This window comes from Rhyacophila brunnea, unplaced genomic scaffold (genome assembly GCF_057557595.1).
Source record: "Rhyacophila brunnea isolate RB1 unplaced genomic scaffold, BYU_Rbru_1.0 scaffold_24, whole genome shotgun sequence".
NCBI lineage: Eukaryota > Metazoa > Arthropoda > Insecta > Trichoptera > Rhyacophilidae > Rhyacophila > Rhyacophila brunnea.
This window is the reverse complement of record NW_028232904.1, coordinates 6756828-6783526: the sequence shown is the minus strand read 5'-3', so window position 1 is coordinate 6783526 and position 26699 is coordinate 6756828. Positions and strand designations below refer to the sequence as shown.

Below are 26699 nucleotides of genomic sequence, written 5' to 3'. Positions count from 1 at the left end.
TATGTGAGACACATAAATTATAGTAGTAATATATTATTTTTTGTACGGTGCCTAACCAATTTTAGCATATCTCATTCATACCGAATGCCAATGGTTAGTCATCGGTGACCTCCGGTGATCTTCAGACTACATTTGAATCAGCAGGAATTCAATGTTATCCACCACTGTCCGCCGAACTCAAACAAAGAAAACGAACATTCACAATGCAATGGTTTTGATGTAGATGACGAAATTGTGTGAAAGACTAAAATCTTACACGGTTTTTTTTAGAATAATTCTTCTTCTGTTGGCCGGAGTGAATTATTTCGTGTCGCATCTGGCTATTGCACCATCAATTAATTGTGGCTTAAGTTCTTTATCACCTTATCATGACGTAACAATCTGCATCTCTTATTGTATAATGTGATAAATGCCCAATTGGACACACATTGCTGAAAGCTTTATAAATAGGTAGACCACTTACAATTAATAAACAATTTTTCGACATATAATTAAATTTAAGTCATGTGCCCCCATATTTAGGATAAAATACCGATCATGGCTCCCACATACAGAAGCGATGGGATTCAGTATGTTTGGCGAACCTCCCTACACACCGCTTAGGTTAAGGGCAATGTGATGCTCTACCTACAGTAGTGTTATCAAAATGCTCTTCATAGTAAAATTAAGGGCATTCCGTGTATTTTTTAAATAAATTCATTTAAATTATTGCGTTGTCGGCACTAAGCAGCATAGTGCGGTGCATTGATCGCGACAATTTTGTGATAATCGAGTAACATACTACCCTTGTCCGTATTGGAGAAATAGCCACTTTTATTAGACAGGAAACAACACAATTAAAATAATTATGAAAAAAAATTCTACATGTGAGTTATCATTTAATTATGTCAATCACAGCACATCAAATTGCATCACACAGCTACAAATTTTTTATTTATATCAATATTCTTTACTTTTTTTTTTACTATTTAAGTACATTTGTGGTCTGTGTTTATCTCACTTAACTTGTTGACCCACCACGCCGGGCTCCCAAGTTAGAGCCCTGTCAGCCGCCCCCCCCCCCTATTACATGTTACCGATACTCCAAAAGTTTGTTTAATTTTGAACGGGTCCTGTAGGTACTAACAATTCGTCTTTTCGCGGGGCGAATATGTATAAGTCACGAAGTCGGAAATGTTATTATTGAAGTATTTTTTGTCAAACACTCCTCCGAGATGGATATATATTTATACTTAATTGTTAACCACCTCGAGCTGGTGTCATTAATGAGTTTTTTTTTTGAGAAAACGAATCAATTTATCATCAATTTAGTTTATTCTTCTTTCGACCATGTCCGATCTTAATAGGATCATATGGGCCTCCACAGAGTAGAGGTTTGTATTGATAGATTTTGTTTTTTACGAGAATTGGATGCCCGCCACTTGCTCAGCCTATTAGGTCCATACCCTGAGACACACAAATTGAAAAACGATATGTGTACTTGCTAGACCCAGGATTCGAACCTGGGACCCACGGTGTTATAGTCCAACGCTTAAGACACGCGGCCAGCGTGGGTGTGTTTATAGGTACATGTAAATTTTAGTTGTGCGCCTACATTTACGAATTATTACTGATATTCAATTCCAAAAGATTTGTTTAAATTCTAATGGTTTTAATTTCAAATGCCATCAAGTACCCTCGGTCGATAGTGTTAGTAGTCATGTTTAAACTTGGACGGGCCATGTTAGTTAGTTAGGACTAATAGATTTATTATTATTGAAAAAACCAACTGATGTTGTATAATAGTTTACTCAGAACGGATTTACGAAGTAGTAGTAGGAATAAATGTTACAGATTGTTCGTTTTTTTTTAATCGTGAATTTGATTGCTTGCAAGGTTGAGATGCTCAACCCCTCACCATGGAATCAATAAGTCAACCAAAAAGTTCGTTGTCACGTAACTAACTAGTTAAAGACTTTTGACGGTTGGGCGCCACGATGTCCCAGTTGTAATGTAGTGAACCAAATTTAAAGTTTTCTTACCGTTCCGCCAGGTTGGCCGCGCTATATTATAGCAACACATTGTCGTGAGCTGCGGAATCGATTCGAGACATTTTCCCATGGCGCTGACTGTTTGTTGCATTCGACTTGTGTTTTTTTTTTCGTTTTTTCCCCCGTCGTATCGCCGCGGTCAAGCCACACAAAAAAATGTTATACGAAATATATAGGTAGCTATATCGTAATCGACGATAGTCCGAGCCTCTAGACTTGAGACAAAGGATCGGCTAGGATTTCCTAGTATAATAATATAAAATTTAATATATATTGCGACTGCTTTTTTTTTACTGTCCGATCGATCTGCATGTGTTGGTATTTTTGGACAGGTTTTTGTGTCCACGAATTAGATCGTGCGAGTTACACCGCAAGTTGGAAGTCCGAAGCATTTCACACCGACGAAATTTTTTACAATTTTACAATGCTATTCCTGGCACTATTCCTTCCTTTGATTTGATAATAAATACAATAATACGTATCACCCAGTAATGAAGGGTGGAGGTAGGATGTTATGATCCGCCATAATTAGTGCTATTACATTAAACTATGTTAGTCATACGTAGGTATTTGTTTTTATTGAACTAACACTATAATTATTTACAGGTGGTGTAGGTTAATTTAAAAAAATCAATTAAACCCTGCCTAAACCAAACCGTAATAGTTTTTGTATATTTTGGGCGATACGACAAACCTGTGCACACTTTTTCATTTTGTTTTCATTGGATTAAAAATACATTTACACATATTGTTGGTTCATTTTTTTTTTAATTCATTAGGCTCTGCCTAAACCAAAATATAATAGATACCAAATATTATTCTAACTACAAACTATGTAATTTAATATATCATATTAGATATTTTAATGCTATACGAGAATTTCTTGACTATCATCTATTATGGCTTGGTTTCGCAGGATTTAAATGAATTTTAAAAACTTACCAACACCATCTGTAAATAGTAGTATTGTTTCAATGAAAACAAATACGTACGATTGACAAAGTTTAATGTGCACTATTTATGGCGGATTTTAATAGCCTACCTCCACCCTTCGCCACTGATGTCACCATTGTCGATTGTCGGAAATTTAGCAATTTAGCAGTGTTTCTATACACACGTACGAATAAATCTATATGGGTTGAGATAGTGACAGTTTTACATTCTTGTTATTCATACTGGAGGGAAATCGCACGCGATAGATAATCTTCGCGGAGTGAGAACAGTACGTTTTCCTAAAACGCTATGTTTAACAGATCTACCCAAATAGCATTAGGGGTAGGGGTAGTTGGATTTCTCAATTATTAGACAGTATCGATCCACTTGTACCTAGCATATTATTCCATTTCGCGTCATTTTCAGCCTGGTGTTGTGTTTTGAGTGTGCGATGCTCCTTGGGTCACACTATTACGGGATATCCACTCACTGTGCAATATGATAGGGGTTGCCGTTATAAAAGTTTAGCGACGTATCACATATCTGTGTTTGCTTAGTTATCAAATTAGTATAATTGTACGCATACATAGATGGCCTTCTGTTTCATTCGTTTCCTTTACTTTATATAGAATTACTTTCATTATTTGTTTCCTTGCGATTGATGCAATATTTTTATTTCTGCTCCACTCTTTCGCCACTGATGTAGCAGCGTCATTCGTCGGTGTTTTGTAAAAAGGGCGAATCAACCATTTTAGCGAAATCGAGATTTTAATGAAAATACAATATGTACCCACTAGCTTTGTTGTGTAAAAACGGCGAATTTGTATCTCCACAGGAAAGTACTTAAAAACGATAATCGACTAAAATTAAATTAATTAAAATAACGAATAAAAAACGAATGTGACATATTAGGCCTTTTAAAATATTATATAATAATGCCTATTATAATGACAATATTCTTTCTAAGCTTTATTATAAACTTGTTAGATATTTATAATCATCTACAGGTAAAAAACAAATAAATGTCAATAGTTAAAAATCCTCCTCCTTTAAAATAGCATTTTGGTTAATTCGCCCTTTTTACAATACACCGACGAATGATGGTTTCAATTTGATACAGCTGGACATACCAAGCGGATAGAGCTACATTCGTAGTTTGTGGAATAATATTTTTAATTTGAATATCATTAATATATATATATATTCCTTTTTAGCACTACAACAGGCCGTGAGGCCAAATGACAATCACAGACACACGGGTTTTGAGAATATCGCACAAATATATTGTGATCACACCGGAAATTGAAACCAGGTGAAAAGCCAGCGCCGTACGCACTACGGTTACATATAAATTGTACGTAAAACCTTTCACCGTGGCACAGTTCGCCGTGAGCTTTCTTATCAGAAAGAGATGACCGTATACTATACGGTCTCCAATTTTATTAAATTCAATATGAACAATAATCATTTTTTATAGCTGATTTAGGCGAAATTCGTGAATTCAAGAATGAAAACCTAACCTAACCTAAAATCCAGTACATTTATCGGCTATTTTCAAAAATTGTTTGCTGCTGGCGTCCTGTAAAGTGTAAACCGACAAGAACCGTGGTTTTTTTTTTTATTTATATATGAATGTTATGTCATTAGTCATACTCATTACCATACTACCCAAAAGAGGTTGGATGGTCTTTAATATACGCTCATATATTTTCGATATAATATTTCACGGTGAATTGTGATACGGCGAACTGCATACGTACAAGTTTCCGGACACGCTTGATTACAAGGGCTGGATCATCAGATCATTCACATCATGATTCTGTATTCAGCCAACACTTTACACTGTACACTGTACAGCGTACATAATGTTACTTGCCTGCTCTATCCCTGCCTACCCACTCTTGTATTCTGTAATCAAAATTGCTTTCTTTCTTTGACTCCCGTCTTCGATTTTGAATTTGATTTTACACTTGTTTCAAGAGATAGCGGTAAATCTTTCAAAAAAATCTTAATATTTATTGCCGTTCTGAAAGACCATACGTTTTCCCAGGGATTCTCTATTGAATACTCAATAACACTATACAAAGACCGTTAAAGCAAAGTAAGGTAGGGCAGGCCCATTTTACTCCTTTGTCCGTACGACCTGTCCAAAAATAAAACAACCTTCCCAATATTTTCCCGGTTTGATGCTGTGGCGCTTCTCAAACTGAAGAGGATTTTTTTTTTAAATATTGTTTCAGTTCCTACGTATTTATTGATTAACCAATTGGTTATATCATTCAATTAAGCTGGGTCTCGACACTTATTATCCCGTGTAGACGTTTACGATAATTTGATATTTATTTGAGCTATTCATGATAGTTCCTCAGGTTATCCACAAAGCTTAACTTTTGGTTGGTCGCTTTCTACTACTTCTTCGTCGTTATATATTTTGTTATGTCCCTTGTGCGGTAGTGGCATCAACCCTATCCCTACATTTCACAATTCTTCAGCAATGCCAGGTTATCTATTAACCATTGCTACCCGTAATGTTCAGCGGAAATACGTGGCAGCGAACGACACAGGACCGAGAGAGTTGGAGAAAGCTTGGGGAGGCCTTCATCCAGCAGTGGATTGACCCCGGCTGATGATACTTACTTACTTATCGTGTCCGGGATCACACCGCTCCTTTCCAAAACGTTGCAGCGGAGACCGCCCTGTCATTGGCCTTCAACGGGTCCTCCTCGACACACTCAATCCCAATTCGAGGACAAACCAACATATGCTTCGCATCCTGCACCTCCCCACACTCGCATGAGACATCCTCGCCGGTTAAGACACCCCACTTCTTGAGGTTTGTCTTGCACCTTGTGACACCGACTCTTAGTCTGTTCAGTGCCTTCCAGACATCGAAGGGAAGTTCGTGTCCCGGCGAGGGTTCCTCTGTTGGCTCTATCCAAGGATTGCAGAGTCTTTCTTTCCATTTCTGGATACGACTCTCTTCTGGGAGGCAATCCACTTCCGTTGTCCTTTTAAGGAAGCTTTTTCTGGACTTGAGCCTTGAAGTCTCTGCTTGATGTCCATGGAGTGGGTGTCTGGGATCATGCGTCTGCTTCCTTCTTTCGACATTCGCCGCTACTTCTCTTCGTATATCGGGAGGAGCTATGTCTATGATGGGGTATATTTTATCAACGAGGGTCGGTCGCAGGCATCCCGATATGATGCGACCTGTCTCGTTGATTGATACATCCACATGTTTGGCATGCACAGATGCGCTCCATACTGGTGCCGCATATTCTGCGGCTGAAAAGCATAGGCTTAAGGCAGACGTGCGCAGGGTATGTGGTTGCGCTCCCCAAGATGACCCGGTTAGTTTCTTTATAATATTGTTCCTCGCGCACACTTTGAGTTTTGTAGTAATGCAGTGTTGCTTGAACGATGATGATGATGATGATACCCGTAATGTCATAGCGTTTATCTTATATATTAAAAAAAAAATCATGATTCGTAGCTTGGTAGATGGAGTAATTTTATCCGTCAATCCTGGAGTGGCGTGTGTACGAACCTAATTGGGTTTAATTGAATTTTAAAAACAAACCAACACTATCTGCAGTTTGTAATATTTAAATGAAAACAAATACGTATGACTGGCAAAGTTTAGTGTGCACTATTTATGTCGGATCCAGCCTACTTCCACCGATTGTGGTCACTATTATATATAATGCTTATCTCGGATAGGGCGTTGAAGTCACGTGATCATATGACATATTTAGTGATGTTTATACATAATACATACATAATTTTGAAAAACACTTTCTGAGAAAATATATTATAACCAATAGAAAAAATCATTTTGAAAAAAGTAAGCCACCCCGGCCGGGACTCGAATCCTGCATCTCCCGGGTTTACGCCCCATCCGCGCATTATCTCTATGCTACGCAGTGACATACTGATTGCGACAAATTTTAACTATTGGCCACTTTTAATACCTACTCATCAGCGCTCTTCTAAATCAAGCTACTTTGGCAATCGATTTTTTTTATTAAATCAAAGTAGATACCTATTACTTCAATTACTAACCGACGTCGTGGATTTCTCCAATATATTTTCTCAGAAAGTGTTTTGCAAAACTATGTATGTTCAATAATTAGAACGGTACATTCTTAAATCTTGTGAATTATTCGCTGAATAAAAGAAATAGTTAATTTTAAATTTAAACCATTCTTGAGTATTTTTGAATTGTCTCGGTATGGGATTGTTACATAGTTACACAATAGGTATTGTCTATCTATATTTTATACACAGCTGATGCGGGAGTTTGGTGATCACTGCTAATGTGCCTATTCTATAACAAAATTAGTTATCTTTGGTGTTAAAAGAGGAATATAGCACATGCACACAGACTGTTAAGGCCATGCATTAGTTGAGGCACGGTCTAAAAAGATCGTTGCTAGGCGATGCGCGGGTGCAAATGACGCCTGTCAAACGAAATATTATTTGTCATATAAATCCAACATACGTCCATTTTATGTTCTGTTTATTGTTCTATTAGTAACAATAATAATAATAATATATTCATTGACATGTTTTCTTTTTAAAGTAAATGGGTAACGTTTTTAGTCATCTTTACACGATTTTAGAATTAATTGACCCGTCGCCATCACGCAGCAAAGTGACGTGTTTCTGGCTCGACACTCTCTCACTGAATGGCAGCGAGTCCAAAATTTCGTCGCGCCTACAGTTGAAAATTATTTGGCGTTTCACTGATGCGTCAACTTAAGGCATCTTCCTTTCTTAGCACGAACACAATCATTGTACGTGCGCTTATAGTACGTACTTGGCTACTTTTAGCTCGAACAATAATAAAAACACAACCATGCTAGAACTGAGATGGTTGATGAACATTTTATTACCTGTAATTTTACGATATGGGTTACGCAGATATCACGTCTTTGTATTATATTATGTATGTCAAAGTGGACAATATATTAAATTTATGATAATGCAAATAAAACACAATGTCGAGAAAGAACAGACTCTTCTGGCACTGCGGTCACGACGAAATCACTTTGGAACGGTGTTGGTGCCATTTGAGAGTAACGATGCCAACACCTAAATGTGCGGCGCGTACACTGCCAGAAGAACCTGACACCATATTACCTATAATTTTATTTTGTTGTTGGGGTCAATAGGTATTCTTAGTTAAGAGGAGACTGGTCTTGATCGTTTTTAAATTATGTGGAATGATTATAATATTTTACTTTAATTTTACCAAACCTAGCGGAAAAATACGAAACTTGCAATTTGAGCTCTCTCCCCTTGAACGCCATTAAAGTGATAATTGGCTGGTTCACAATAATTACGGATCAAGTCCAATTTCCATAAAATCGATTTTTTTTGTTTCATGTACTATCAAAATATTGTAAGTACCTATATACAGTGAAAACATTCCTGAATTTTACAAAAGGAGTTTTAACTTTAGGTCCAAATATCTCAGGATCCATTTTGATGGACTTGATCTATAATTATTGTGAACCACCCAATTGTTAAGTTTATTTAAATACATTGCCATTAAAAGAAAGGCAAGCAGTTCTGGAAGCTATGGTACTTGACATTTACAGCCGCACGCGTACAGTGTACTGTGATAGTTTCGTCTGTGTTTGTGGGCCGAAAAGAAAAATGGATGCGCGTATATACGGAAAGGTCCGGCCCCATTGAGCGACCTCCCTTCCCTTTCGAATTAAAAATTTACGCCTCGCGCGAATGGCATCATTTGCCCGCGCGATCCGGCACTAAACAAAACACCCGGCTTCCGGCTCGCACAGGTGAGCCGGTGGAGAGGGCGGGCACATCTCTATTGGGTCGTTTTCCAGACATGTGGGTCTATTCTATGCTTATCGACCGCTAAAGTGATAAAGTGAAAAATATTATCAAACTTAGGGTAGGTTTGTATCAAAATATTAGCACTTATTGTAACAATTACACGAAGCCGGTTTTTATTGTTGCAATAAGTGCTATATTTTAACAGCACCTATCTTGCTGCTGTTAAAATATCGCACTTATTGCAACAATAAAAACCGGCTTCGTGTAATTGTTACAATAAGTGCTAATATTTTGATACAAACCTACCCTAAGTTTGATACTATTTATCAATTTAGTGTTCGATAAGTATAGAATAGACCCACTGATTGGATTATTTTTTATTTATTTCGCTGGGATTACACTTTATATGCGAGTTGCTATGTTTTTATTGAATTGTCTGGCGTTCGGGCGGTATAATTTACAACTACTTACCTGTAACTCATTTAAACCATTGATCGAGTATGGTACACTTTTATAGAATTATTTACTACTAAAAAAATACCAGGTGAACGTGCCACCTGTCAACATTCTTCAATTTGGCTTAGTTCTGCACCTGCCAAACTATTGTGAGAGTATTATATCATATTTCTTTTACAACCCGATGAAAATATGTAAACGATTCCTTATGTCTCTAAAGTTTATTGTTTCATCTTAGACCATTCTCCCTGTCTCGCTCTCGCCTACACATTTACACATTATCTCTTCTCTAATGTGTTACAGATAAATCAAGACAAATAGATATTATTATAATATTTTTGTCATTTGACGTTATAGTGGGATAATCCTTAACTCAATATTAATCTGGAAACATTGGTTTTCGCTAAATATGTGCTGTTATAATCAATGCCAACTACGACTGATAAAAAATATGTTGTATAATTGAAAAAATGTCTAGAAACTAAAAAAACATTTTAATATAAGGAAAAAAATGTATAAATTTTTGCAAATATAGGCTATTCAATAGCCATGTAGTATTCAAGATTTTTAGTGAGACGACCAATTAAATCAGCTGCCTGTCATTTCGAATTGCAGATTAATTTCTATCATACATTGTTTCTCATTTAAAAATCCCTTGCAAGCATAAAATTTGCTTATACCTATATCAGCATTATTTATTTATGTTACACAGAACAATTGTCACGAACGTACATAACACGTACAAAACGTCAAAAAGGACCGCCATGTTTCAATGCTGCTTACTAGGGCAAAAAAATATTAATTTGGTTACTAATTCAATGACATAAAAATGAAATCTTTCTGGATTCACGATCAATACAAAATGTTTGTATGAATCGCTCTAGGTATTATAGGTGCATATATCAAAGTCTTTGTGATTTTTTAATCTTTTTATCTACATTTGCAAAGGAATTAATGATTTTTTATGAGGTTTAGTTTGTTTATTCTAGTTTATACGTTGGCGGTTCCGATAATAGAATCCAACTGGCACCCATTTGTATAGTTAAATAATTATACCTACTAAACCCGATGAGCTAATAGTGAGTGTATAGTCATAGTGGGGTGGTTATAATCGACCGTTCTGAATATGGGTTTATAACCCGAAAGGCAGTCAAAGTAGGTAAATGACTCAACCTAAAGTAGAATTAACAAAAATAATAACAAGATAAAAATAACTTTTTATATACCTACTTACCACGTTTTTAAATTTTCTGTTGAATCATATAAACTTTACAATTCTATGAATTAATAATTTAGGACAAATAAGGCAATTGTCAACAAATCATTTTTTTTTGCTATTTTGCAACAAACAAACAAATAAATATAGAATACTGAAATGTAATTTTGATTTCCATGGTAACGCACGTATATATTAATAATTTAGTTGCTTGGACCACCCCCTTAGCAACCAATAATAGTGGAATTGGATTACGGATTTCTTCCGAAATACTTAACTTTTCATACAAAACGAATTAACTGAAAATGAAATCAATTCTACTTAAAGATGGCTAAAAGTATTAAAAGAATCCATTGGCACCGTATTTTCATATACGTATTCTAAAAGTTTCAAATGTCTATCTAGTCGGGAAGTTAGTTAAAAATCGGTTGCAAGATTTGTACTGGATAAACAACCACCGGACAAACAAGAATACGAGCTAAGAAAAACGTGGTAATAACTTAGTTTCAAATTCATTGTGATGTATGAACTTAGACAAAATAAAGGATGATTCGAGCTGGCGTTTCCGTTCCCGCCCTTTTGTCTTATTTTTTACTCTGTTTAATTTTGTTTGGAGGATTCGCGCCCAGCAAAAATGAGCTTGTCTGTCACCTTGACAGCGACGAACGACCTGCGATTCGTTGCCGTCGCGCATTTCCGTCGTGTCTTCGGAACGTTTCGGTGATTTCCGTCCGACTTCGCCTTTGCCGGCGAACCGCCATGCTTGTTTGCGGCTTTCGGATGCGCGCGCACCCTTCTGTTATTGAAATTAATGTCAAAAACATTATACTGCAGAAAATCTACACATCGCCATAAATCACAATAAAAAAATGATATATTTATATATACAACTTCTAGTTGATATCATCTTATCTGTTTGTTTATTTTTTCGACATTTTGATGTTACAAATCATCAGCGTGTTGTCTTTACATGAACGGCGATGACATTGCCATCTATCGGGGTAAAATCGCAATGGAAATTTTTAATGTGGTTTGTGTCTTCGCTAACTTCACAGCTGATCTCTGTTAACTTCCATAGTTATTCTAAAGAGGCCGGTAATGATTTAGCACACAATATCAGATCTGTCAAAAAAATATGTTTTTTTAAATTTTGAATAGTATTTTTAAAGATGAAATATTTTATTTCTTTTTTTGCCATGTTATTGAAAAATTTATATCAAATCAAAAGATTTTTATTATGCCTAATTAAGACCGAGACATCGGTTCCGTGAACACTGAACATTGGATATTGTATACATACAATGTATACAATATTATGTTCTCGACCTAGACTAGGTTTTACAACTGTGTGATGTATTGAAGTGTGTGAAGCAATGGTATTAATTTTATATAAATAATTTTTAATACAGTCGATTGGTTTATTAGTATATAGCTGTTCTGGCTATTAAATTATTATACCATTACCAGTCTACCAGCCTTTTTATAAAATGCAAATCTACCAACAATATCTATAATCAAATAATACTTTGCTTGGACGTGTAGTTTCCTAGTATATAGTTTGGCGTAGCGTCTGTCTCTCATACAGTGGATCACACGAGTTTGATCCCACACTATCAAACATATTATATACTGCTGGTTTTTTGCCTGACTGTTGAACATTCCTTGTAAATAATATTTATCTTCATTAAATCTTTTATTTTGGCACTGTCATCTGTTTGATGCCTGTAAATAATTCAGGACCTCCCGATCATGCATCATTTTATTTTATATCCTAGTAATCAAAATGCCATCCAAACTGAAGCGCGGGTTGTCTAAATAAAGAGTAGTGTTTTTGCTTACAGCCGTACGCCGGGGTCCCGGCAGCCGTCGCCGGCCGACGAGGAGGTCGTGCACCGCAATGGAGGAGTGTCCGTCGGAGTCGGTGTCGGAGGGCAGGGAGGCGGAGTCGGATGTGTCGGTGAAGGCGCCCCGTTCGCGCCCCTCATGCAGCCGCTGCCTCATCACATGCACACTATGCAGCAGCACCAGGTGATTTTTGTGCTCATTTCAACCAATCTTCAATTTTATTTTATTTGTGTCACTTTTGGTGCCTACTACTAATAAATTCCATGATGGCCGAGCGTATTACGCGTAACCTTATACTGTTGTGGATTCCAGGTTCGATTCCTGGTGTTGGCAAATACACATATTGTTTTACAATGTGTGTATTTGCTGACTCCAAAGTCAGAGTATGAATGTAATAGGTCAAGTAAGTGGCTAACATTCATTTATTATAAAAACAAAAATATGTTAATAAAAACCTCCAATTTACAAATATGATCTTGTTAGGATCGGACATGGTAAAAAAAAATTAAACCTAATTTAATTTTTATTTCATCTTAAATTATAATATTAATTTATTAATTGAATACTAAGACACACGATGCTGGAATTTGCTGTAAATGGATGCAAACTGTAATTGATTTATTCCAATTGGATCTATTTGGAATTCAGTCCGTCTTGCGTTGATTTGAAATGCGCTGCGTGTCTTGGCCCGTCATTATGTTTATTTATTATAATATTTCCAATAACGCGCCTTCTTGGTATTAATTTCAGCCACATCCGAGTATGTTGGGCCACCCCGGGCAGATGGGGGGAGGTCCTCACATTCAAAGTCTTCACTCGCAACATCCCCAGCACCAACAGCATCATGCGCAGATGCATCCTGGTTAGTATTACTATCTTACTTCATTATGTCATGTGGGTATACATTCAAAATGCACCGGACAGATCTCCAATACTTTCTACATCGACTACTTTTGGAAAAGAGACAACCGATCAAGACACTTAGTTATCACCAGTGGCAATAAATAATAAATGGACTATACGTCATATTACGTCGATAATATATAACGATATACGTCGACAACCATGGTGGCCGCGTGGCTTAAGCGTTGGACTATCATGCCGTGGGTCCCAGGTTCGAATCCTGGGTCTGGCAAGTACACATATTGTTTTTCAATTTGTGTGCGAGTCAGGGTATGGACCTAATAGGTTGAGCAAGTGGCTGACATCCATTTCTCGTAAAAAACAAATATCTGTTAATACAAACCTCTACTCTGTGGAGGCCCATATGATCCTATTAGGATCGGACATGGTTTAAAAAAAATAAAATAAAAAGCATTTTTCAGTAACGTCAAATTTAAATTTTAAACTGATGTTTTTAAAGCCAGAGCATGGTTCCGACTGCTGTGTCTAGTAGTAAAGGACTCTCGTGGCCAACTGGTGATTCAGAGAAAAGGAGAGGAGACAGTAGAGAGCAGTGTTGGTTTACTTGTTGTCAAGTCTAAGCGGAGAGTATAAAATTTTATAGAAGTGTTGTGCACTATCAAATAAAATACCAAAACCTGTGATGAACAACGGAGTTCCACCGATTCTATTTTAAAGCAAGTTTGATGAAATCTTAACACCAAATTCTTAGAACTCAGACGGGTGGTTTCCTCATTATGCAGGATATAAATAAATGACACTCGCCACAACAGATGTCTTCTGCCAAAAATGAACATTTTTGTTATTGATCTTCACCAATTAATTCATCGTGGTCGGTTTCTAAATATAAATAATATATTATAATTTCGATCAACTTTACAAAATAATTAAAAGAATTGTAACTTGACTGCGTGTGGTTTTGTAATGTACGTTCAGCGTATCACAAGCCTTCCTTTATCAGCGTCAAGCAAAAGTAATCTCTAATCTATAATACTCCCCCTGCCATGAAAGTTATTTTATCATTAGATCATGTCTGATTTGTATTTAGGTTGATGGTTAATACATTTTATTATATTTATTCCAGGAATGCCTATCAATGAGTCGATGAACCAGCACCTGGAGCTGGTTCTTCAGATGGAGCAGCATCCTCAATTCGATAACTCGAATTTTGCACCCTCACAGCAGGTAAATAATCATAAAGCATTTTTTGTTGATGCCGTTTCTAACACAGGAGCGCTTAATGACAGGTGTATAAAACATTGTTGTGACACCACTTCATATTGATGTTTAGCTAATGGGTAAAATAAAGCAATGTGGATGTTGGGTGCTTACTTTCCAGGCACTAACCTTCGATATTGATATGTCTGGCACGCTGCAGCTTGTTCCGTGTTCACACACTTGCACAACTAGAATTATCACGGTTCGGTTTATCACTCTCACCGTTACATTGTACTTGTTTGTGATGAAGATGGTACTGAGTTTATGATAAACGTGACGTTCGCTCCAATCATCGATGCAGTGGCTACGAGGGTCGAAAGATAACTGATGAATACGTCAATGTAGTGTGCACAGCGATTGACGCTCAACGTCTTGATGTTATACAGGTTGGACAGTGACTAATTGTCTTTTACCTAATTATTAACATACATGGTATTACAGTGCCTAAATGGTGGTAATATTATTATGATACCTAGATGGAGAATATTGGATCGGATTAGGATTATAATTCGCCCAAACAAGAATGAAAACCTCTATTAGAAGAATATTTGAAATTTTCTATGAATAAGATAAAAAGTTATTGTGGAAGTATATTATTATTATGTTTATAATATAATATGCAAATACATTGGCTTCTGGCCAATGTGCTTTACCAATTTAGCCACCTGTACTCTACCCAATTACTCTGAATTTAACGAATAGTTGTGTTACTGAAGGTTTTCATAAAATTTAATTCATTAGCTAAGTTTCCGATTAATGTATTTTGAATAAAGATTGTGACAGTTTGAAAACTTTATAAAAAAAGTTTATAATATAATTTACTTGCTATTATTTTTGACTGACGTAATTTATCATTTTCTTAAGTACCTCATCCCAATAATTGCGTGTAATTGAAGTTTTACTGTGCGTTATGTTCATTGTTCGTGGTAATTTAAACCGTAATATGCGTAAACGAATCAAATCTATGTTGCGACCGGCATTTAATCGTGTCTGAAATTAATTAAAATCTAATATTCATGGAGTGAACAAATTATAAATTAATTAGTGCGCTTCGAAAGCATTAATTATTGTTTTAATACCTATTGAAAACCAAAGCATATGCATTGACAATATACTTATTTCTTGCTCTGAAGCAGTAATAAACTAGAAAATAGGACAATTTTATCTAAACTTGTTGCGGTAATGATATGAGAAAACGTGTGAATGAATATTTTGTCTTGTCTCCAGGGTTACGCTGGACCTCAGGGGGGCAACGCGGGCTCCCAGTCCCTGGTGAACGGGGGCGGAGTCGGAGTGGGCGTGGGGCTAGGAGTACTCCCTCAGCAGAACCAGCAGCTGCCCGACCAGCAACAACAACAGCAGCAGCAGCATCACAACTTCGATGTTCAGGTCAGTTCTTCATCCATAATTTCATTCATAGTATCTTTACTTCTTAATACACTTTTGAGAGAAGCAGACGCATAAAAATATGTCCTTGAATTTCACAGGGTTTGGAATCTGTTGATAACACATTTAAAGTGATCGCGGTTTTCTGTATCTCGACTGCTTAATTTGCAAACTGGCTAACTCCATTTGGGCAAATTATTCAGGAAAGAGAAATTTTGAAGAAACCTTCGAGCTATTCCAAAAAATTTTTTACAAATAAGTTGCACTATGAATTAATACACTATTTTACCTTACCTTTTATATATAAAGAAAATTTATATAAAGAGCGGAATTGTTTCATTTACGATATTGGAAATTTGGCACCTGCAGTTGGCTGTTTTGTGTGATGAACGTTAATGCATTAATTTAGAAATTTGAAATTTTCTGTGAGTATAGAAAATATGCTTTATATCAAAAGGCTATCAAAATCTCATATTTGGTAAAATTTGCAGTTATCTGGATTGCAGATTAAGCAGTGGATATGCATCTGCAACGCTTGGCAGTATAGTTATCGTTATAAAACCTAGAGCAGTGGTTCCCAAAGTTGACTGGGCTCCGACCCATCTAACAAAATATTCCAATCTTGTGACCCACCTCTTAGCTGTCTTAGAGAAAAGAGGGCATAAATATAATTGGTAATGCTCAGATTCCCTAGTGGCGAGCCGTGGAACTACTTAATGCTGTCTTATTTGTTCTAATTGAAATTTAAAAAAATATTTTTTATAAGTGTTACCAATATGAATGAAAGACTTGAAATAAGAAACACAACTTAAATAAAAAAAAAATATTACTTAAATACCTACACCTGCAAGGTTTTTTTGCAAAGTTATTTCAATGGGAAGGATGTATTTGTTTCTTATTTTTCTTCATTACAGTTTAAGCATCAACTTCAACTTTAGTTACTTCACCTCACATAGATATGAGATAGTAAAAAGGAGGAGGACTTTCATAGCTTCATCGAACAGGCAAGGATAATTATCAGCAACTGAGAGCCAGAATTTCGTTAACTGTTTACGATTGAAACTATTTTTCAGTGACGTATCTTCTGATAAATCAATGAGTTCTTCACTTGCTTTTGTTGATATACTAGTTGGTAAGTCGTCTTGAAATGGGTTACAGATCCAACGCAACGAATCAAACTTTTTCATCTCTTCCCCAAAATAGTCGTCAAAGTTATTTATTAACAGTGATAAATGACTGGAAATTTCAGACAGTACGTTCATCTTAGGCTACACTTGGTTTTCAATAATAAAAGTTTCAAGTGTTTCAAAACAATCATACTTGCCATTCTCAATACAACTTTTTCATGAACGCTCGAATTTTATCCTGAACTGCAAAAATGTCTGATCCGTTTGATCCTTGCAAATACAAATTAAGTTCGTTTAATTTCAAAAAAATATCCGCCAAATAAGTGAGCTTGAGAATGAATTCTTCATCCAGTAGATGTTTATGTACTGAATGAAATATCAAATTTATCACTTCCTATTTTTTTTAATTCGTGTATACAGTGGCGAGGGCCCACTCAATATTCGCTCGCGACCCACTGGTGGGTCGCGACCCATAGTTTGGGAAACCATGACCTAGAGAATAGGTCAATTTTAAGGGGTCGGACTAGTTCTTATCGTGCCATCTCGTATTGGAGGTGAGCAACCATCGGGGCGATCTTTATTCTATCATTTGCTACCCGGAGCTGTTCAGTGGAGCTGCACTCGTACCAATCACGGACATTTTTAAGCCACAAAACGCGGTGTTATCCTCTGCTATATTTACCGCTGATCTGTCCTTCGATAATGCGTTAGGGAATACTGTTTTTTTGTCCTCTCAATGGTACTGTAGTTTTCTGGTTTTGAAACTATGCAGAACTTGTCAGTCCTTTCCTCTTCCAATTGGGAACGTCAATATCTGTCACCCGTCAATCTGAAGAATTTTGGGAATGCGTTTATATAGCCACATTTCGAAAGATTTAACTCTACGTGACATTTCTTGGTTTAGTGTCCATATCGTCGGTGTTTTGTAAAAAGGGTGAATTAACCAAAATGCTATTTTACAGGAGGAGGATTTTTAACTATTGACATTTATTTGTTTATGACCTGTGGATGATTATAAATATCTAACAAATTTATAATAAAGCTTCGAAAGAATACATAATATTTTAAAAAATTATATAATATTTTAAAAGGCCTAATATGTCACATTCGCTTTTTATTCATAATTTTAATTAATCTAATTTAAGTCGACTATCGTTTTTAAGTACTTTCCTGTGGAGATACAAATTCGCCGTTTTTACACAACAAAGCTAGTGGGGTACATATTGTATTTTCATTAAAATCTCGATTTCGCCAAAATGGTTGATTCGCCCTTTTTACAAAACACGGACGATATTATCATGCCATAGAAAATCATTCATAGACATCACATCTTTAGGGTCTCAATTACTAATACTGCGTTCTCATGTGACGATTTTTATTGCACAGGTGTGATACCACACTGCAAATAATTAGAATGCGATAGAAGAGAAAGACTAACATTTTAAATCGGTTTTCATAATACAGATTCTAAAGATTGCAAACTGTAAATACAGGGAGTAGTATAATCTTTTTCACCTCACCTGTAAATCTTGCTACAATGTAACCATTTGCTGTAGTATTATTCTTTTTCACATTCACTTCCCTAATTCGGTGTGAGCAAGGAAAATTGTGATAAGGTTTTAAAAACCATAATACATACATTAATGAGAAATAGGATGAGTCAAGTGACGCATTTAAATTAGTAAATTGCAGATAATAGATATTATTGTAGTTTTCATACAAAGTAGTGATATGATTTGGCTCGCCTTTTTCCTTTATTACACAGGAATTTATCTATAAGTATAGAAAAATTTCTTTCAAAATATGATTATTAGTATTTATTATGACATTCTGTATTGGTTTATAATGATAATTGAAATTAAATCTGTCTTATTGAAGGAGGTTTTTCAATTATAATTATGTCGCTATTAGGATCATCAGTCTGGTGATTTTAATATTTAATTTCGTAATGGAATAAGATGTAACATACATTGACATCAGAATTATCGGTTCTAATTGGCAATTACCATTATGCTAATTGCATATCTCCAGGTCTCCATGTGCCTCCCTTGGGAATCCTTATTGAAATGTGTCATTGACGGGCATACAGTCCCTAGGGTTTTTCATGCATTTCACTCTGAATATCGAGCCAATATGCTTTGGTCAGCCGCATTACTGTTGATTGATTAATTGCGCTTTGTACTTGATTTGTATTCATTATCAGTAATCTAGATAAGTAATAAATATTTTTTTACTATTACCCTCCCGAACACTTCTTAAAGAAGATGTCTATTGACGTTGATGATATCATAGCTAGGAGAGTAGAAATGAGGGACGAACAATTACAAGATAATATTATGCAAATGCAAAATGAACATGTAGATTTGGCCAATTTCCATATCTTCATCATCTGTATTCGTCCTGTCTTCCTCCAATAACTCTTCAGTGGTTCCTTTCTTGTTTGGAGTAGCCACCCCAAGGTATACTGCAGTCATTGGTAATTCCATCTAGCCATCAAATTTTTGGCCTGTCTCTACTGAGTACTATTGGATTGCTTCGTCTATATTATATCCTTTCTGCTTCATTAAGGCTATACCTCAGTTGTGGCATGGTCTAAAAAGATCGTGGCTAGGCGATGCGCGGATAGCGGGTCGCGGGTGCAAATGAAGCATGCCGAACGAAATATAATTTGTCATATAAATCCAACATGCGTCCATTTAATGTTCTGTTTGTTGTTCTATTAGTAACAATAATAATATATTCATTGACATGTTTTCTTTTTCAAGTAAATGGGTAACGTTTTTAGTCATCTTTACACGATTTAAGAATTAATACCCCCGTCGCCATCTCGAAACAAATTGACGTGTTCCCAGCTCGATGTTCTCTCTCCGAATCCCAGCGAGTCCAAAATTTCGTCGCGCCTATAGTTGAAAATTATTTGCCGTTTCACTGATGTATCCTCTAAACGATTAATATGGTACACACCATCTAGACATCGTTTTCCCAACCTTAATCGAACTACGCTGGAATGTTGACACAGATGATCTCATGTAGTGAATTATTACCGCTTCTGATTTCCCCAATAACACGTACAGAATTTTTCTTTTTAAACGGATTTCCAGATTTAATGTTGCAACTTATTGAGGAGTAGGCACATGCAGGCTTTATAAGTGGTTTAAGTTTGGTGGGATAGTGGGCAGGTCTCCAAATGTCTTAAAAGATCGAAGTAGCAATTGTTCGCTGACATGACTAGTTAATTTCGTCCCCTTAGGGTCAAAAAAAATGTATAAATTTTCAGCGATACTTATGTATGGTAATGTGTGTAAAATAACACATTATGAATGTGATGAAGAGACATGATTCAAAGATAGTTGAATACGTCAGTTGAATCTAAATTTACTTGTGTTTGAGCTCTCCTGTAAAGTAGAGTACATTTCTTTGACCCTATGTGGCCAATTTACTCCGATATCATTATAATTTTAATTTCATGGAAACTCTATTAAACAATTTGCTTTTTACTAGGCGGCGTGTTATTTAGAATATATCGCTAGTATTATTTATTCTAATGCATTTAAGTTTTGTACTATTCTATTTGAGTCGTTTTTTGCGACCCGGGTTTCGTCTTTCGGCATCTATAGGCGTTGAAAGCCGGCGCCGAAAGGCGAAACCCGGGTCGCGAAAAATTGCTGAAATGTAGTAATACATAACTTAAATCCATTAGAATTTAAATTCAAATTCCATCAAGTATCATCGGTCGATAGTATTAATATAATAATATTATTTATGTTATGGTTTACGGTGGACCGAGTATGTTTTGCCGCATCGAAAGAAGTTACCTGAGTGTGTGTAGGTGATTAAAGTATTACATTATACGTTGTAGGTAATAGTAAAGCTAGGAAAGGATTGATGTTGTGAAGTGCGATGGCATGATGAGACAGTGTGCATAGTACAGGATAAATTCAATGACTAGAAAATATTGTAAAGATAAATAATTATTAGTCTCTCATAGGACTTCGAAAAATTTGGACTGGTATCTCAGATGGAGACAATAAAGTGTATTTATTTATAGGTACTCAAATCATTCTACAGTGGCACCATGGGCGATTCGTAGAAGTATTTGCATTATTCGCTACAATGCCTATTTCTATGCTACCAAACAAAACTCTTAAGTATAATCTACGAATGGCCTTGGCTGTACCTCTGGTGCCACTGTAGAATGATTCCAGTCTACCTCTGAATACATTTTTGAAAGCATACCAACTAGTGAGCATGAGAAGGGATTGAACTTATTTCATTACCATAATCCACTGTGTTATGGAAGCTAGATCACAAGCACCTATGGGTGCAAATCCCGGGTCAATTTCTCATTTTATTTTTTAATAACACCTACTGTGCGGCTTCTATATATTGACATATACGTCTTGGCGCTGTATGTGATTACAGTATTACGCCACGCACTTTTTGCCTGCTGCCGGGGTATTACAACAGTTTTAGTTCCAGAGACGACCGCGGTGACGTGTATGCCTCGATATTGAAGACGCAGTCTAATATGTTTAGCTGTTGGCTCATACAATATGTCTGTTTAGATCAGTGCTCCGCAATCTTATCCCACCCACGGCACACCAAAGGTCTTCCCAGAATTCCGCGGCACACCACACGTAAAACAATTTATACACCAAAACATGGACCCCACATCCTGAGATCTTTGGCGAGACCCCCTACCTATCGCTAAGCTTAAAGACAGAGTGATACTCTAAAATAGCGTTTTTCAAATAGTGTTCGAGGTAAAATTAATGGTGTTGATTTTATGTTTACCGATTTTTCGTATGGTTATATTATATTAATATAATTAGAGTTAGTTGTCGGGTTAGGAATAATTATTTGTCGAGTATTTGACACAATAATAATAATAATTGTATCCTACAATCTGATGTTTTAAAATATTAATATAAACGCAGTAAAATAGCGCCGCAGGCGACTTTTTTTGACTCTACAATGGGAACTGAACTGCGATAGCCTTGTCTGTAATCTGAGGATATTTTTTATTAACCGACATCCAGAAAACAGTCAATGGAATATCGGCGAAGTTCAGTTCTAGCGTACCGTCATTTATAAATTCAACAAATTCTTCTCGAATTTATAGGAAAAGCGCTTCTATAGAATTTTGGGCATTGGTTGCAAAAGGGTTTCGTCTCCAGTCGCATTGATTGTATGAAAGTACTGATGGAATTTATTTTGCTGCAAAGTTAAATGTTTTTCAGACGGATCCAAAATTGATTGCTTGTTTTCAATGGTGGTCTGGTAGTTCCTATGGACCATTTGTAGAGATCCTTGTCTTAACTTCTTCTGCTGAAGTTCGAGTTTATTTTTGAATTCTTTTAATTTATCAGAGAACGTCAAGATATTTTCATTCTGACCTTGCATTGTTTTATTAAGTTGATGCAGGTGCTCAAATATATTACTAGCCATGTATGCAAATTTGGCTATTGCATCGCGGCACACCTAGCATCGTCTCGCGGCACACCGGTTGCGGAGCACTGGTTTAGATAAATCATTATAGTGTTTCATATTCTCTTTTGCATGAGGCAGTAAATCACGTTCCATTCAATTAGCTTCTTAAAAATATTGTTATTTTTTAATTACAAAAAATGGGAGAGAGTGTGCATATTATGTTTAGTTTCCCAAATATTTTCCATTAACTTGTCATAGCACCTCTTTTCGACATTCACTCACGGATCATGTGCTTCTTGTCCTTATTGCCCACCTGTCTTTCGTCGAACCTGTGGAAAAATTTTGGCCGCTAGTAGCGCATTACAGTAATACCTATTCAGAACAGGTGTATTAAATGTAATTATTGCATTTTTTTCTAAAGTTTTCAATGGTGGAGACATGATCTTATTTTTTAAATTCTGAAACATTTCATATATAGCAGTATGATCTGTTGGCAGTTTGTTTGTAGCTAACTTTGATTGGATACCTGATCTTTTTAATATACTTAATTATTTTTACATAAGATTTAAGAATTTAACATTTGTTATTGAACATACTCTTCTACATAAGACAGTCTTCTTCACAGCTTGGTTCAATCCCCTTCGGTACTCAGTCGCACACAGGATTTGTGTTAGTGAAATAGTTGTGGCAGTCTTGATTTGGTCCTTGTCGTCTACTACCTTAGATCTGACTAAATACCACGAATTTTTCCAGATTGTCACTTCCCTTCGCTCACTTCCCAATCGGTATTTCTTGATTCTGGAGTTTGTTGATTATAGAATCTTTTAGCATCTGTCTTGAGCACTATATTTTAAAAGTGTCTAGCCTCTGAGACATATACGTTTAAAAATTGGGAAGACAGGAGATATTATTAGACACATTTTAGTCATTTTGTTAATATTTTTTGTTTTTGGAAATTTTTTACACTATCGATATAGCATTTTTTGCTCATCAGTGAGATATTCAGTGAACATCTCTGTCTTTCAGCAATTGATTGGTTGTAACCATCAGTTACATCTTATAAGATTGAGGAGATGTCGTCCACGGATAAACACGCAGCGACATAAATATTTCAAAATGCCCTATCATATTATGTAACGAGAACTAATTTTATATTATCATAATATAATAAATAAATCCAGTGACATTGCACGTAAATCAGTTTGACAACTCTGACTTAGATGGTATCATGGTATACTCGGCTCCTCCCGCGTCTTTGGATATGATCCAAAGAAAACATGAAGCAGTCAAGGTGAATAAACTGACTGCCGGACGGCTGTGTGGGAATGAAGTCTTCATCTGCCGCGACGACAGTTACTGCACACTGAAAGATGAATTTGACATTTTGATGAGATTATAATCTGGAAATTAAACACACTGATTGAGACGTTTTCATATATTTTTATGAATTTCTGTCAGCCAGTGCGCAGATTATTTATTGCTTATTTTTAAACGACCTCTTTTATTATCCGTCTACCCATTGCTTTTTTGTCATTTTTGGCAGATGTCAGCATTGTTGACTTACAGAGTGCGCAGACACATGACCCTGCTGTTGCCGTGCACCGACGCAGGTCTAACTTAATTCTGAATGCATCAGATTAAAATCTCCAATTGGATAAAAAAAATACTAAAGATTCTAATCGGACGCACGTGCCATGTGTCTGCACCCTAATGTACACGCATATTTGAAGAATAAAAAAGTTCTTGTAAACGACCCCGCTCATAGTCATCTATCTGACTTCAATATTTCGCAAACAGATGAAATAGATAAATGAATATTATTCAAATAAGGATGCATATTGCAAATAAACATTGTCTTTACAACATTGTTGCCCTATTCTGCTAACGTGTCTGCTTAAATATTGCCATAAACATTGGTTATTGTAGGTATGTGGTTGGACAATGAATTAGGACCCTTATGTCTTTGACTTCTTCTGTAGGCAGGTACTTGTACTAAAAAAAAATATTTTTTTTCAACCATGTCCGATCCTAACAGGATCATATGGGCCTCCACAGAGTAGCGGTTTGTATTAACAGATTTTGTTTATTATGAGAAATGGATGTCAGCCACTTGCTCAACCTATTAAACCTGGGACCCACGGCGTTATAGTCCAACGCTTAAGCCGCGCGGCCACCGTGGGTGTCAAAAAAATTAACCATTAATATTATGTATCATTCTCAGTTTTGATTACAGGATATGATTCTAGAAAGGAGATACGATATTTTTACTGGGAATTACTTGGAATTTATTGTTTATATTTTATTTTTTTATCGTGGGAGTCTCAAAATCAGTCAGTGCTTAAGGCCTAGCAAGTCCCTAAACCCGTCACTGGACACACTCTTATCTCCGCATGATAATCAGTATGTGAGGACCGGCGTATTTCCTGGATAGCAATTTGTACATGGCCCACCATAATATACATAGTCAGACCGTGACACGAACCTGTAAACTTGTAAACTGTTGAAATACGCAATCGATTGCATTCGAAGATGATCACTAACTATATATATATATATCATCATAAATTGTCAGGTGTACGAATTTAGAACTAAGCTCATCACACTATAAAAAGTATTGAATGATAATATGTCGATTGTAAGCATGTGGCTCTCTCACTCAGCAGACAACTGTTGGATTTATAGCATTATTATCGTATTTCGCAATTCAGTGCCACGGCCTGGATATAGTCGGCCTTGAATTTGTATTACCTACGATCGTTTTAAAATTGTAAATCCACATCTGGATAAATAATAATACAATAAACAATATATTATATACTATGTATATCAGGCCAAGAAGCCCAATGACAGTAGTGTATTTAGTAATAGAAGTGAAACAGCCAGGTTTTGAGAAAAATCACAAATATATTGTGACCTCATCGGGAATCGAACCCGGAGCTCCCGGATATAAAGCCAGCGCATTACGCACTGCACCACGAGAGCTCTTAGTCTCCATACATGATTTTTTGATCTTCTGGTCGTCAAATCGGTTGTGGATGTACTTTCCGCCCTGGGTGATAAAATAAATTTGTAATGTAATGCTCAGCAATTCTAGTTTTTATTAATTGTAATAACTCAATACGTCTGTTTCAAACAAACTCAATGGCCCGAACACGACTGTTTGGACTTTACCTGTGTTCAAACATTTAATATTTTATTGCCTCTCCTAGTTTATTTTAATTTTGTTAACTTATTAACTTTCTGTGAATGGTTGAATGAATAGCTGGGGGATTCGAAATTAACTTTTGCTCCCCGAGTAACCTACTCGGGGTAGTACAGCCTCACTATAGAAATTTTAAACTACCTACCGACTGGCAACTTTGAACATTAAAATCTGCTGAGAACTATAAATCCAGTTTCATTAACATTATTATTTCATATTAATTAACAAAGTTTAGGCCAATTTTCGTAAAGTTTTTAATATTAACTACCGTTTGAACTTGTACTGAAATCATTTTTCCGATTGGATTCATTCGAATTGTTTCGAAAATCCTTACGATATACTTAGATTATTTATTATTGTACGTTTATACCTACTTATTCGTTTTACATGCTTCCTAATTTTTCATCGTGAGAGTTTATTACCCAATTGCGGCATCGATATTCTAATGTTAATACCCCGTATCTGATGACATGACGAAAATGATGATGGAATGAACAAAAATACTGCTGATCGACTGCGAAATTTGGAGTTATGTATTTAAAAAAATAAATGATATAACCATTTTAGTAATTTCCCATATCTGAACATTGCAGGAATAAAAACTGCAATAGCCCGTATCTTGCCGCTAAGCTGTCAAGCGTGTTGCATGACGTGTGTTGAATTCAGCTTCAAAATTTCACTTTCGAATTATTTAAAAGGTAAAACAGTAAGTAATACAACAAATTTGGGTGTTTATCTTTATTTATCTAGGTATATATATCAAATTTTATTGGATATTATCATTATATTAGGCGTTATGTTCTTTGCTTTACCACTTTTTACATTACACTTAGATCTTGTACAAAAATCGTAATATTATCAAGTAATTGAAAAGAAAAGTGACCCGAGTCTACGCTCTCCCGTGCAGAGATTCGTCCTATTGTAATGTATTGTTCTCTCTGCACGGGAATGCGTACACATTTTGTTTAATTATTTTATATACTTCTTTTACTACTACTTCACTTTTTACATTACGGGTTATTGGCATGCTATGTAGACCCCGCGATGGCCGCGCGGCTTAAGCGTCGGCCTATGGCGTCGTGGGTCCCTGGTTCGAATCCTGGGTCTGACAAGTACACATATTGTTTTTCAATTTGTTTACGACTCAGAGT

The 26699-nt window shown here is 36.0% G+C and overlaps 1 protein-coding gene across 10 annotated transcripts in view; it reads left to right on the top strand.

Annotated features, from left to right (window-relative positions):
- LOC147068969 (uncharacterized) overlaps window positions 1–26699 on the top strand; it is a 619588-nt gene that overhangs the window by 256221 nt on the left and 336668 nt on the right. For 5 of the 10 annotated variants that reach the window (XM_085951200.1, XM_085951199.1, XM_085951197.1 and 2 more), the window contains 4 exons: window positions 12264–12465; window positions 13033–13144; window positions 14270–14370; window positions 15631–15792. In XM_085951200.1, the coding sequence (XP_085807326.1) occupies window positions 12264–12465; window positions 13033–13144; window positions 14270–14370; window positions 15631–15792 (577 nt within the window). Of the gene's footprint in view, window positions 1–12263; window positions 12466–13032; window positions 13145–14269; window positions 14371–15630; window positions 16600–26699 lie in introns of those variants that run through there. The other 5 variants (XM_085951196.1, XM_085951194.1, XM_085951195.1 and 2 more) reach the window with 3 other exon arrangements.